The 15,386-nt window shown below is 41.1% G+C and overlaps 1 protein-coding gene across 4 annotated transcripts in view; it reads left to right on the forward strand.

Moving 5' to 3' along the window:
- Positions 1–625: 625 nt before the first annotated feature.
- Positions 626–15,386, forward strand: part of ITGB8 (integrin subunit beta 8) — a 75,661-nt gene continuing 60,900 nt past the window's right edge. For 2 of the 4 annotated variants that reach the window (XM_019508560.1, XM_019508561.1), the window contains exons 1-3: positions 626–716; positions 9,255–9,429; positions 14,067–14,313. In XM_019508560.1, the coding sequence (XP_019364105.1) occupies positions 9,348–9,429; positions 14,067–14,313 (329 nt within the window). In that variant the 5' untranslated portion in view covers positions 626–716; positions 9,255–9,347. Of the gene's footprint in view, positions 717–9,254; positions 9,430–14,066; positions 14,314–15,386 lie in introns of those variants that run through there. The other 2 variants (XR_002095877.1, XM_019508559.1) reach the window with 1 other exon arrangement.

Here is a 15,386-nt window from a genome sequence, read left to right on the forward strand (position 1 = left end):
CTGACCAGCATAAAGATAGATCTGTCATAGTAGACGTTATTCCCACTAGCTCTAAAATAAGACCACACAGTCTTTAACTTGTGGCCTGGTTAATTGAGCAGTAAGTGTTATCAGCTTGAGAAATAGAATGTTCTGTGGTTCTTTGTGGAGAAAATAAAAACCTTCCCAGAAGATGCAGGCAGGAAACTTTTATGGGACTACAAAAACCCCAACTTCCAATTAACTTGTTCCATGTAATACAGAAGAGAAATTAGTTACTATGGAAAAAAAATGGTTTTGGTTGGAATCTGAAGGAAAAGAGAGACAATAAGAAAACAGTCTAGGAATAGAGAAGGCAGCACATGAGAGAGTCGCTTGTGCTTTAATATCTTGCTGAATTGGGGCCTTGGAAACTTAGAACAAAAGATGAATTTTTTGTCTGCTCATTAGAGTCTTAAAAACTTACAGATCATAATAATGGCATATAAACTTGCTTTGCTAGCTTGTCTTATTCTATTTTACTTTTATTCAAAAGCAGCAGCATTAAAGTGCTGAATTAGTTTCCTTATTCAGATTTGAAAAATAGGCATTTTGCAGTTTTTCATTTTATCATCATAAATCATTAATATTTGGTTTTATGTTTACCTACAGCGGAAAATAAATGTGCCACCTCAAATGCAGGAACATGTACAAAGTGCCTTGCTGTAGGTCCAGAGTGTGGATGGTGTACTCAAGAGGTATGTTGTCTTGCAGCTATATTTATCCATTTTACCTGGTTCTCATACTTGTGTGCACAATTATATAATTTGAACTTACTTCCAAATTATGGGAAAGAAAAGGTATTGAGAAGTAACAGAGGAAAAAAATCTGTTTAGACTTATTCTTGGAGATGGCACTTGAGAAATTGTGCAGTACCTATTCAGTCTCTAAAGAGAGAAAATGTAACTTTTTTAGTTGCAAAATTAGTGTTTTTTTAAATGTAAAGTGTGAACCTTTTCATGTTTTCCATCTGCTTTGTAGACTGCATTGGCAGGCAAGTGGTAACTTTTGGGAGTTCAAAAATTTGTTATTCATAAGTTATTTATCCATAATTTGTAAGAACTGTTATCACTAAATCAAAAACAAATCTATAGAGTTATCTTACATTTCAACAGGTAGTTTTTCTAGTAATTTTGGAAATTCCTGACACTAATTTCTATTTCACCGTACATCGTTACCTTTGTCACGTGGAAAAATGTATGCTTTTCTATTCTTGACATATGAAACCTTCAGTTTTGAGACTTATCATGAAAGCATTTACAATCTCTGGTAGACAGAATTATTCTGATATCATTGTTGTTTCGGTAATAGTGAGATTTCAGAGGGAGGGAGGATTGAGTTGGCAAAAGACCAGTATATTACAATTAGATATGTCTAATTATGAGTAGTCTTGACATTTAAAGGTAGTAGGGGCATGTTCAGGATCTGGGTTTTTGCCAGATTGCAAAGCTAGTAATTAGGAGTGTACTCACACTTGAAGGGTATCTGTAAACTGTTGAACAGGCAATGAAAAGCTCATGAAAAAGACAGAAATGATCCTAATGGGTAAGGAAAGAGATAGAATCACATTAATGCCAGTAGGTAAGATACTGGTGAGACCTCTCTGGAATATGGCATACAAACCTAGTCATCTATTTTTTAAAGAAGAAGAATTCTTACTACAGCATATCCAGAGGTAGTCTTTGGGGATGATCAATGAATAGAGAACCTACTTTACAAGAGGGGGTAAATACCAGGGAAGATGAAGAAGCGATCTGGGCTCATGGTAGAGGTAATATCTTTTATTAGCCCAACAAGATTTTTGGAAAAAAAATTCTTGAATTGAAAGCTTTTGGGCACAAACACCCTTTATCAGGCATTGGAGAAAAGATTGTAAAAGTTTTGCTGGATAGAAATGAAAGTTCATATTTCATAGGATTTCACAGAGGAGTCAACAGATGGAAAATTCCTTTGGGCAGGAAGGTCTTAGCTGTTAAAGAATCTCTCACCTCCCTTGTGCAAATTAGCTTGAACAAAGGGAGGAGCAATATCTCAGGTTTCAGGTGGTCAAAGTTGCTTCCTCCTTGGGAAAATATGAGGATTTTATTTAAAAAATCAGTTAAAATTCTATATCTTCCATGTGTCAGGTATCCAGGTTATAGCCATATTGGTCTAGAGGAAAAAGCAACCTGGGCTCATGGTAGAAGGAAGATGAAGAGCTATTTAACCTAAAGGCTAACATTGTCACAAGAACAGCTAGGTATAAACTGAACATGAATACATTTTAAGCTTGAATTTGGAAACAGATTCCTAATTATCAGCAGAATGAAGTTTTAGAACAATAGCTGCCTATACATGTGCTAATTAGCTTTCTAATTAGAATGCTGTAACATCGCCACAGTGTCACATTGTATTAAGCCCCTTGTGTTAAGATGGCTGTGGGGTGCTTTAACTAAACCTCATCAAACAAGGTTTAGATAAAGCATCCTGTGGCCATTTTTAAATGTGTGGGGCTTAATACATGTGACAGTGAAGCATTTTAATAAGAGCAGCTGCACAGGAACTTCTCTCATTAAAATATCCCCACCTCTGAGCATGTGTATAGGCAGCCTAGATCTTACCCTCCTCCTGTAGGACTAATGAAACCAAACAGCCACTTGTTTTTCAGATGGAAATTGATTCTGTATGGGATTATATGATATGGTAAATTAACTACAAATTTGAAATGTGTGTAAGATAAGATGTGTAAAACCTTTGTTTGGATGCTCTTATGAAGAACTAACATGATGTGTGATTTTTGGGAATGGGAAATAAAATCTGTCAGATTCCTAACATGCAGCTGCTGGCATATAGGGAGCCTGGCATCATGGTCTGGTCACTGTCGGGTTCCCTACATGCCAGGAAGTTGAAAGCTGCACAAGCCAGTCCAGCTCATCAGCTGATGAGCTCCTTGTGCGCTGACATCTGGTTGTTAAATCACCCATTAAGACTAAATATTTCTTATGGAACTTGCATTGCACTTGAATTTGAACATGTGGCATGTTTGGCACTTTCTCCTGCCATAACTTGGCTGAACGTGTGACATATAACAATTTATAGCACAGTTAACTTGTTAATTGTGTGATTAAATGTAAATTCTTCTGTGGTCCTGAGGTTCGCTGGCACCAACTTTTATTTGATTTACCTTATCTTGCTTGAGTGTCTCCATGTGGATATTAGGGCTGTGCAAAGTTTCAGTCCCTGATGCGATTTGGCAGAGATTCAGCACAATTTGGTGGCCAAATCTCTGAATCCAAATCGAATCAGAGGACCCTTTAATCTCTCCAAATTGAATCGGAACCCTCTGAATCAATTCAGAGAGATTCGGAAAGCTTTGAAGATTCAGAGAGACAGCTTTAAATGTTTTTTTCTACATACCTCTAGGTAGCAGGGACTCATGAGTGCTGAGATGCTGGGGTGCATGGAGTGTCCCACAGAAGCACGGGGGGCTCCCCAAGTATGCTCGGCAGCAGACCCAGAAGTGGACCAGAAGCACTTTCGGTCCATTTCCAGGTCTGCTGGGGAGTGCGCCCCTCCAGCTTGGTGACTGGTGCCTCCTGGGTCTAGGGGGGCACCCAGGGTCCCCTTGTGGCCGATATGAGGGGGCGCCCCAGCGTGCTCCATGGCAGACCCAGAAGTGGACTGTAAGTACTTCTGAGTTTGCCGCCGAGCATGTGGAGGGCTCCCTTGCACTCCTGTGGACACTCCATGCCACCCCAGTATTGAGCTGATCACAAGCCGCACCTGCCACCTCAAGGTATGTAGAAAAACTTTTAAAGCTGTGTCTGTCTGAATCACTGATTCTCTGATTCAGCACTTCAAAATTGGCTGAATCGAATCAGGGACAGTGATCTGAATCAATGAATGGAATCACTGTCCCTGATTTGGGTTGAATCCAAAGCTGAATTGAATAGGGCCCGCTTTGCACATCCCTAGTGGATATGGCCAGGAATGTTATCCTAGCACTTTGCTTTGATTCTCTTTTTAGGCTCAGTCTAGTTCTTATTGTAGTCAGCATGTGTGTTTTGTTTTGTTTTGTTTTCTTTCTCTGTAGATCACTCTAGCATAATTTTAAAGTCTGGGTAGAGGGTCAGTTAAAATACTACATTATTACTTTAAATCTTTGCTTATTTTTCACAGTGTTGTATTATAAATTTCACTTTGAAACTGGACACTATCTTAAGTCCATATGTCTTAGGAAGAAAAAGCAATATAATCACATCAGCAGTTATGCATTTTGAAGCCTAACTTGGATCTGTTGTATTATTTTTTTCTCTTTCTGTTTTTGCTCCAGCTCAAACTTTTACATGTGTATGGTTTATACCCAAGCACTCACAAAACAATTTACCAAAAGTCACACCACGGAAACTTTGTAAACTATTCCCTTTTACTTTGTTTTTAATCTTAGTGATGTTTCATATTTTTATGTGTGGTTGATCATCTGAGTGTCATAGTATTTTTCAAAACAAGGAGAAAAAACTATTTTTTTTTGGTTCTTTTGCTTAGGACAATTCCGATAGTAACTAGCAAATAATGAACAGCATACTTCCAGATACATTTTCTAAATGAATTTTTTTATATCTAGTTAATCTTCATTAAATTTTCTGGATATGCCAGGACTTCAAAAATACCTAGTGGTCATTCCAGATGCAGAAATGGAAAAAAACAAACTATGTAACATCTTGCAACATTTATTTATATATACAGACATAGACATTCGCTCTATCCAACTAATCATCATTACTAAAAAGAAGTAAGCCTGCCATCAAAATTAATAGCAAAATGTTCTTATCCCTGTAATGAGCCTCTTCCCAAGCTCACTGTTAGAGAATATTTTTCAGGCACATTTTTATAATTTTTCTTTCCTTTTTCTATTAAATACTCCTCATGTTTTTATTTAACTGTATATGCTACTGAAAGAGAGTTTTATCAGTGTCAGCTAACCCATGTTTAGTTTCTTTGCTAATTCAATTAAGAAGGTTGATTCCCTTTTGTTTCAGAGTTAAAGAAAATCTCATAATTTAATTTATCATCATAAAAATGCTTACTTTGTTAAAATAACCCATTCAGAATAATCTGTGACATCAGAATTTCATGGATTAAAGTTGAATGAAGGGTCATCCTTCTCTGTGATTAGGCTTGTCTAAAATGAAAGTTTTCTCTTAGTTGGTAGAAAGAAGTAACAAAAACCCTTCAAACTCTGTGTTCAAACTCTGTTTCTAAGAGGGCTCTTTTGAATGAGCTGTCATGTGTTGCCATCCCCATCTCTATGACAATTTAAAAGACTTCATGTGCTATGCCCAACCAACCACAAACCAAATAGGGTACTAGTCTAACTGTCTTTTTCATACTTCAAATGGGGGGAAATGGAGAGCTCAAGAGTTCATTAGTTTAAATCCAGAATGACCAACATTTCATCTGATCTGACACAAGCCCATAGAATTTCACCCAGTTAAATCTGTATTGAGCTGAAGGCTTTGGGGTACGAGGTAGAGCAGTGGGGTTAAATTTTAATGGCCTGTGATCTATAGGAAGACAGACTTAAGTTGGACTTTAATTGGAAATTGGAATATTTCTGACTATCAGAGGAGGTTCTGGAATAGTTTCTAAGTCACATAGTTAGTGGGAGCAAGGACCATGTATTACCTTAAGTTTGAAATTGACAAGTCTATGAAAGGGATCATATGATTGGATAGGGGGTTCTTGCTTCAACAATCAGTATGTACAATCCACACATGAAGGTAAAGACTCTTGTAGAGTGTGGTAGGTGTCTGGTTGTCCCATGCTTCAGGATTTTTGGTGGTAGCTTATGGGGCTAACCACAGACAGTCAGAAATCCTGAGTCTAAATCAATTCAGTCTTCACAGGTTAGTCTAAACTGCATAAATTGAACCTATAAGCAGGTGAACAGATACTCACTTTTGATTCTAGAAATGTGGCCACATGCCTGCTGTGGCTCAGGCCAGAAGCAAGGAGGCACTAGAGCATGCCTCTCTGCTCAGATGGAACAGACAGCTTGGGCCTAGGTTAATCCACCCACTGTACAAGAAGGCGTTTGCGGGGGGAGGTTCAAAGCATCCTGGGATCCTGGAGGACAGTGAGTTAACTGGAATTTGGAAGGAATCTGGGACAGAAGTTCAATAAATAGATTTAACCTAAATCAGTTAAGTCTGATACTACATCCATCCACATTTATCTTTAACTGGTTTTGGCCATTTTGAAAGTGGTTTATGTGCATTGAATTTCTATTGTCTTACAGATTTGAACTGGTTTCTGATCACTTATACCAGTTTATATGTAATTTCTGTCCCTAGCCTAGAAAAACAAGAGCCGGGCCCCAATGCATCCAAATTAAGGAGAAAGAGGGTACAGTTTTGCTTTCTTCTGAAGCATTGAAACATTGGTCACAGCTAATGCTGGGAGGTTTTGAGTTGGGGGTTCTGACGCTTTTGCAAGTAACTCAGAAATTCCTAGCTAGAGGGTCTTGCTGTCCAGATTTGTGGACTGGAATTTTCTCCTTATGTCAGATTGGCAAGGACTATGCACCTTCATCTGTAGTGCTGGGCATGGCCATCCTTCTAGGATTTTTTAGCATATATCACTGTGGCAGAGCACCTTTGCTGTTTGCCATTTAAGGCTGAGAGCAAGAAGCCAGCAGGTGTAGGCCAGCCCTGATGAGGTGGCCATTTTAGATCCAGGCCCACAGGGCTGAGCAAGCAGTCTGCCGCAAGCAGATGGGGAGCAACAACACCTAGCTGAGCTGCTGCTCACAATACCTCAAAGGTAAGGAAGGAACTATGGGGATGGCAGCAGGCTTCTGGGTGCCCAGTTAGGTCCCAAGGCTCAGAGAGAAGGCTTTGGGCCTGAATAGAGTTTGGCCCAGCCTGGGAAGGGGTTTATGATCAGCAGGCCTACACAAAAGCTAGGCAAGCCCCTGCCTTAGAACAGGCAGGGATGAGGCCTGGGGTTCTGCTGAGACCAGTTGAGAGTAGAGCCATGTTATTAAGATCCCTGGGGCTCTAAACAAGCTGCGCGTGAGAGGGCCATATGGTGGGGCCCTGGAGGGGACCTCTATTGCCTAGGAATGTCAGCTCCTGCAGTGCTGGGACCAGAACACCCCAACTGGTCAATGCAAGAGAGCCAGGGCCAAAAGGCCAAAGGGCATTGATGCCCAGTGCAAGGGGTAGGCCTGGGTCATGATGAGTCATCTGGCACCCTGACTGGCCTGGAGGTGGGGCCAGAGCCTAAGGAGGCTGAAGGTCCTCTTGATGTGGAGGACATCACTATCTAGGGGAAGAAAGGCCCAGTGAGATGGCAGACTGGAATGAAGGAGGCTAAAACTCGGGCTCTGGGGGAGAGGCAGCCAGTAGCAGTCCCAGGACAGCATGTAGCCCTGTAGGGAGGAGACCAGGGAAGGTAGGCCTGCTTGGTCCTGAGTAAGAATGAAAACTGCACCTTGCTGGGGAAGGGTGGTCTGGTGGGGCTGTCTGGCAGGACAGTCCCCCAGAAATGCCATGCCAGTTACTTGCCCAGTGAAAGGCAAGGAGGGGTGCCTCAGAACTCCAGCCCGAACATCTTGGTGGGTTACCCAGACCCAGGGAAAGTCACATCTCCAGACACCTGAGCCACATGGGGTGCAAAACCCCAGAGGCTGCAGTGAGTGGGGCATAAGTGTGAGGCCCTGGCGAGAGGGCATGAGTCAAAGCCTCAGAAGGAGGAAGTGAGGCCAAGGAAAGTCTATGGACACCTGAAGCCGCAGTTGGGCCAGAGGCCAAGACCCCAGTAAATCCTCAGATATGGTGAGGCCAAGTGTTGGGTCAGAGGGAGACCCCAGTAAGCCCTCAAACTTGGTGAGTATGATTTTGGGTCAAAAGGGTGAGTAATTGGCCCTAAGGAGGGAGCAAGAATAACAAGTTATTTGGAGAGGGGCTCAGGTCAGAACTCTGCTCAGGGCAAGATGAATTGGCTGGTCACTGTTCAGATGAGGCTTGTGAGAGGGCCCAAGAGGCTATGCCAGGGCCAGTCAAGGAGCGTGAGCAGGCAAGCCAGATGGCCTATGTGGTCTCTTAAGGGATCAGGGCAGGTTGGGTGAGGCCTAGAGAGGGGCAGCATGTAAGTGGCCTAGTGAGAGCAGATGGAGTGCAAGAGGCCCCAGTGAAAGGGGTGCAATATTAATGAGGCCCGATGGAGCAGAGTAAATGGATAAATGCAAGCAACTCAGCAAGGGACTGAGTTTGGCCCGGCCACAAGTCAGAGCCTAGAGCAACTCAAGGATGCCACCTGCAGGGCATGGGACCTGATAAGGGGAGGCTGGAGCTGTGTATAGTGCCCCCTAGCATTGGGGCATTAAAAATGGGCAGCCTCCCGTATTTATACATCAGTTTTGGGAACAGCAAAGTTGTGGCAGGAGAGACTGGGTGGACTGCCCTACTTAGACAGGTTGGCAGTCCGACATGAGATCCCAGCTTCTACATGGCCCTCTGTCACAATCACCAGATACTTCCCTGTCATTTCAATGGCTGGTCATTGGCAGTGCTCTTATCTTCCCTGTTTTTATCTATGATGTACTTGTCCCTGGTGTTCCTGGTTTTATGCTGTGTAGTTGTATGTAAGGGTTGGAAATGGTGATTTTGAGTCAGCAGTTGCCTGCAAATATAGCAGGGGCTGGACTTGATCCAGGAAGGTCTTTCAGATGCAGTCAATTCTGGCTTGAATGGCTATTAAAAATATTGGGGCACCTCTTTTTAAAAATATTAAATAAAATTAATAGTAGGTTGCCCTGGGAATAGAAACATATTTTGAAGTAGAATGTGAGTAACACTTTTTTTCTGGAATTGCTATAGTGAACATAGTCCAAAAGTTTTTGTTATGTGTGCATGGGTATAGGTTGTAGCCGTGTTGGTCTAAGGACATAGGCAGACAAGGTTCTTTGGGTAAATTTGGTATCTTATGCATAATATTATTTTCTTTAATGTTTAAAGGTAGCTTTATGCCTGTTAAGAAAAAAATTACAACTAGATTTAATTTTTATTTAAAAAAAACTTTTTTGTCATTGTCTCTGTTAAAAACATATGGCATCAATGGACATGCACTACAGTTTGTGCAATTATAGTAGCCTGTTTTAAGTTTGAAATACTTGCTTTCCTTTGAAGAGGTTATAGAGTTTTTTATCTTTTTAATTAAAAATGACTTACGTATTTCTCTCTCTCTCTGAACAGGATTTCATAGGAGAAGCAACACAAAGTGGTCGGTGTGACACTGTCTTCAATTTAATAAAAAAAGGATGCCAATCAGATTTCATAGAAAATCCCATGAATAGTATAACAGTACCCAGTGACCATGAAGCAAATATGCAAGTGACACCAGGAACAGTTTCTATTCACCTACGTCCAGGTTTGCTTACTCCAAATATTAATACTATATTTTATTTATATTTAATACAACATTTAAATCCTGCTTGTGAAGCAATGGCTGGAATTATTACTTACAAGAATGAGACTAGCTATTTCTTGTCTATTCATTCTTTGTAGAAGAATAGCTACAGTTTTTCTATACATTAAAATGGGTATCATTAAAAATGCACATATCTCCAGCTATGCCTACTAACTCAGAATCAAGATTTCTACTGGGTTTCCAAGAATAGTATTGTCAGGGTGGTGACAGACAACTTTTACAGTATTTTTGTGGAATTTACTTAATTAAAATAATATCTCATACTGGTAGGTTTATACAGGTGACTAACAAACAAGTTTTCTTCAATTACAAACTAACTTAGCATGCAGTCATTCATTTAATTAAAACAAAAAAGACATTTAAAGTTGTTGAGTATAGTGAATCAGAAATGTTAATTTTTTTTTGTATGAATAAAATAAGTACTTCAGTGACAATAATGAAACATGATGTTTTCACACAGTTTAAAACAAAGACATAATGTGGTTCCTAACCATTCCCCAGCTTTTATGCAATTAAAATAATCTTTTAATGTGCAATGTACACCTACATATTTTTGCACATAATGTGTTGTGCCATCTCATGTGATGAATAGCACACAGAAGGGGAAAAGGGAACATGCACCATTCAATCCCTGAAGCCGCAAAAAAAGCAAAACTAACCACAAAAATAAAAAAAAGCCTAACAAACCAAAACCCACAAATTGTGTCCTTCAGAAGAGAGAGGTTAATGGAGTCTTCTAATCATGAATCCACAGAATGGTGCTATCCATGCAGATCCTATCTCATTGGTTTTGGAACATCAATTTGAAATGGATTACTTTAAAAAAAGATCTTCACTCATATTTCCATCCTCCTTTTCCCAAATTTCTGGCCAGCTCAGTCATGATGCTGCCATTCAGGGCCGGCCCATAGTTGTTCACCCTACCTCTGTCACTGTGAACTCCATCCTTGGAGGTTTTCAAGACCCATGTAGACAAAACGTGGGCTGGGATAGGTCTTGCGCTCCTGAACACTTATTTTTTTTCTTCACTGGTGTGCCACAGGCTAAATTTTTGTGGTAATTTATGAGCAAATTTTGCATCAGAGACGGCACAATTTGGCCTTCTAACCTTAGAATTACTACAGTTTTTTTGTCCTGGCCTGTTGCCTGTATCTCTTGATGCCTTTGATAGAAGGATAAGAATTTTAAATGCTATTGAAGGCTACAGCAATGTAAATAGTAAGCCTGGTAAGGGTGATATATTTCCTCATATGGGATTATTGTTTTTCTAGAAGAGTGTGAATATTTTGGTCCAAGAAGGAATGAAGTAGCTTGGAGGTTGGGGCACTCTCCTGTGAGTTGGGAGATGTAGGTTCATATCACCCTCAGAGGAGAGACTTGATTTTGGCTCTGTGACATTTGGGGTGAATTCTTTAAGCAATGAGATGTTGAATAGAAATGTAGTGGAATAATGGCATCCAACATGCTAGACATCATTTAATAATGCTTCCCAGAGTGGGCCATGCAGTCAAACTAGGTAGAGGAGTGCCAGGTTTGTGTGTCTGGATGGGGCTGAGTTGCTGAGCCGGACAGCACTATTAAGACTGAGTTCTTTTGGGAATGCATAGAACTCTAAACTGAGAAATGCAGGTGCCACTAAATTTTGGGTAGAAACTGAGTAGGGGTTTTGAGGATCTGGGTTGTGGATTTACCTGCATAAAGGAGGAGTTAGGTGCCAAGTCCTGAACTATCCCTTTAGGACTCTAACTCTAAATTTGCCCACTGCTGAATTAGGTCATTATCAAATATGCATGTGCATCTCAGTCATGTGCATCTTGGTTGTCTATAACTTAGAAGGAGATGACTTGATATTAGTATAAGGCTAAAAGTGGGTTTCTGTATCCGTACTATACCAGTTATAGTTACAGTTCATAAAAATATAACACTTAAGGAGCAGTCAGGATACTTTATAGAAAAGTTCTGAGGGCATAGAAATGAAGTGAGGCATCTCCATGCCTCTTGCTACATCTAATTGTAGTAAATGACCTGAGTTTTCATTTGTCAGTGGCAGAAAGCAAAGGAAGGGACTTCAAGGTTGAAGAACAAGGGAGTGCTAGCCCCCATCTTCTCTACCCCTTGGATTAATAAAGTTGTGACATAGCCACTGCCAGTACTTCCACTTCTTTGAAAGGAAGCACTGTCATCCTGTGCACATGGAGCAGTAAAATCCCACTGACTTCAGGATTTGTAGGGTGAGGTGCTGCTCATATTGAGTACAGATCTTGAATTTGTCTCTAGAAGTAATTGCAATTGAATTCATTTAGGAGGGCAGTGAGACTTGTTGGGATAATGCAGGGTGCTTCTAAAATCCAGTTTAAATAATCTTCTTACTGTAAACATAAGTAAGTTTACAGCTGTCATGGTCTTAAATGAACATCTGCCTCTCTAGAGCAAGAGCTGTGATTAAATTGTATTTTGTCTTATGGTATGGTCAGAAGACTGAAGTAGCTAGAAACTGAATATCAGAATCCACATTCTGCTTAGTTTATATTCAAGGGAGTTGTTTGTTATTACGTGTATAATAACAAGCTTGTTCTGGCTTTTTATATGACACTCATTTGATGTACTAATGCATGACTGGTGTGAGTTAGTGCAACTCTGTTAAGTTCTCCAGGTGACACTAGCTATTCATCTCACTTAACAGTGTTGTAATTTTATAGTATCTGGCATAAAGCTAGGGAAGCATTTTATTTATGCATTTTTAAATTATTGTATTTCTGCATATGGGGTGTTAGCTTTTTATCCATGCATCTCTTGAGTCATAGGTGCTGTTTGCAATACACCATCCTGAGCGTACCCTGAGTCCAGCCTCTCTTCTGGGAAGGTGCCAGCACAGCCCCTGGCCCTGAGCTTGCAGCAGACAGCCCACCGTTGCCCTGTACACAGATCTGGGAGCACATCCTCCCCCAGGGATGCACCCAGTGACAAGAGCTGTCCTTCCCCGCCCCCCTGCACACCATGGATGAGCTATGGTTCTGTCCTGTGCACTGCTCCACCTCGGCTGTGCAACTCCTGCCCCGCCAGGCCTGCCCCTGCCCCACCTGAACCCCAGCCCCACTTCCCCCATCACCTCAGAGGCCTCGATCTGTCCTCCCCTGACTCTTTTCCCCCCAACAGACTTACTGGCTGGATGCTGCTCTCCAACCTGCCAGGCTGCATTCCTGGCTGTGTACATGCTGCAGCTGCGCACATGCACACAATTTTTATTGGTGACATTATTGACCACATCGGCTAAAAAAGCCAGTTGCCGATGATGTCAATTTTCCTTTTATTGGTGCCAATACAATATGGACCGATGTATCAGTGCACCTCTAGACTGTTTACGAAGTACTTATGTCAAAATTTGCAGCAATTTAAAAAAATGATAACGTGCATCAATCCTGGATACACTAAATGCATAGGTATTATATGCAAACTGTTACGGCCATGTTTAATTTTATGGTCATTGTTTTCAGATTTACTCCTCACTTCCATGTGCTCAGGGACAGCAGTAAGAAGAGAGGGAAAGGGGTTGCCAGGGGAAAAAGCTGAGGGGAAGCAGAGAGCAAAGGGTTACCTGACCACACCAGAATTATTTTTCCTGCTATAGCAATGGGAGGGGGATAAATATAAGGCAAAACTCCAATAATTAGATTCTGTACTTGGAAAATTATAACAAATTTATAAATTTTCCATGTATAGAATCTAATTATTGGGGGGTCGTCTTATAATCAGGATCCTCTTATATTTGAATAAATATGATAAGAAATAATTCAGATGTACAGAATGCTGAAATTATGCGTACACAAGTGAGTAGCATGTCACTCCTTTGTGCTGGCATTGTAAAAACTGATGAATAATGTATTTTGGCAATCAATAGTGTAGGGACTGTTGGGTTTTTTTTACATAAAAAATTGCAGTGTTGCTCTGTTGGACAGATGGACATTTGCCATACTGACATGAAAGACCAGCTCTCTTTTTGGAGCCAAAGGAGTGCTTTTCTTTTCAACCTACCTTTATTTTTAATTTGATCCTTGAAATATATGTTACTGACTTCTTTGGAAACAGGTTTTTGGTAAACTTGAAGCCTAATATAGAGCAGTAAGGAGAGGGGGATTTTAGTTTTTGTTCTAGGCATTTTAGTTCTTGGGACTGATTTATTATTAGAGTGAGCTGGATCATTGAACTGTTATCAGCCTGGAAGTGACTGACCACAATTTGTATCCATACCCATGCATCTCTTGAGTCATAGGTGCTGTTTGCAATAAGTGGAAAATAGATTGCATAACATAAACTAAAGGAAAAATGGGGGTGGGAGGGAATTCAAACTTTTAACAAGAAACTGCTGCAGAGTCCATTGAAAATATTAAGTGTGTTTTACAAACAGGCGCCTTATTACTCTTGGTCTATATTTAAACACTACATTTTCTCTCTTAAATTAATGTTTCTGCTTTGCTTGCAGATCTTTTGTACATTATAGGCACTGTGGCAGCTGCATTTATTTTTTCAATATAACCCCTTAAAAATACTGTAAAACTTTTTTGTTTCTTTTGAACCAGGAGGAAAAACAAGCTTCATGTTAAAAGTCCGCCCTCTAGAGAAATATCCTGTGGACCTTTATTATTTAGTTGATGTCTCAGCTTCTATGCACAACAATATAGAAAAATTAAACTCAGTTGGATTTGATTTATCTAAAAAGATGGCGAACATTTCCCTGGACTTTCGACTTGGATTTGGATCGTATGTTGATAAAACTGTGTCACCCTATATTAGCACTCACCCAGGTAGAATCCATAATCAGTGCAGGTATGTAGTAATTTTATGTTTCTCTGAATAATGGAGTAATACCAGGTAATGGAACTTATGTGTAATAATTACTTCAGTAAATGTGTTATAATTTTTATAAACGTTAATACCTCATCAGGATATTTTTTTATTTTGATATATCACTTGCTTTTCCAAAGTATTCTGTTTGTTTAGAAACAAACTTCTCTCATCCATTCCTCCCATGATTGTATTTAAAGTGGGCAAAAAGGCATTTTTAGGACGCAAAGCAAAAACATACACTTTGTGTGTAGATGAAACGAGAGGCGTGTATGCATGACACTTTAAAGTGGGCTAAATGCTTTTGCACTGCTTTAATGGTGTCGGTGTTTGCAAGCCTCAGCAGCATGTTGTGCATTAATTCCAGCCGCTGGTAGGAAGCTCAGCAGCGTAATGCACCTTAAATGACTTGGGGTGCAGCAAACAGACTTCTCTGAAGAGTTTCAGTTTGCTGCCCCTACAGCCGTGGACGGGCTCCGTGCAGGCAGCCTGACAGCATCCCGGGAAAGCAGCTCTGCCCAAGAAAAGCGGTGAGCCTGATCTTTTTTTTTCTACCCCCCAGAGCTTGCCTGAGCTGAGCGGGGAGCCTGGTGCTTTCCTCTGTGGCTGCACTGCTCCCCGGGAACACCCGAGCCAGGTGCCTGTGGGCGTGTGCCACCTGGAAGGGGGCCACCACTGCCACAGAGGGAAATGCCAGCCTCCCTCCACAGCCCAGGGACCACTGCACCCACTGGCAGCTCACCTTCCCCTCCCACTGGAGAGGCAGCTAAGTCAGCGAGGTGTTTTTTCATAGTTTCATAGTTGGTAGGGTCAGAAGGGACCTGAACATCAAATCTGACCCCCATGGCAGGAAAAAGTACTGGGGTCAAACGACCCCAGCAAGGTGTTCATCTAGCCTCCTCTTAAAGACCCCCAGGGTAGGAGCCAGCAGCACTTCGCTTGGAAGTTGGTTCCAGATCCTGACAGTGAAGTAGCGCCTCCTGATGTCTAGTCTAAATTTACCCTCTTCCAGCTTGTGACTGTTATTTCTTGTCACTTCTGATAGTGCTTGGGGG

Source organism: Gavialis gangeticus, unplaced genomic scaffold, assembly GCF_001723915.1.
Source record: "Gavialis gangeticus isolate Ggan-Ray unplaced genomic scaffold, GavGan_comp1, whole genome shotgun sequence".
Classification (NCBI taxonomy): Eukaryota; Metazoa; Chordata; order Crocodylia; family Gavialidae; genus Gavialis; species Gavialis gangeticus.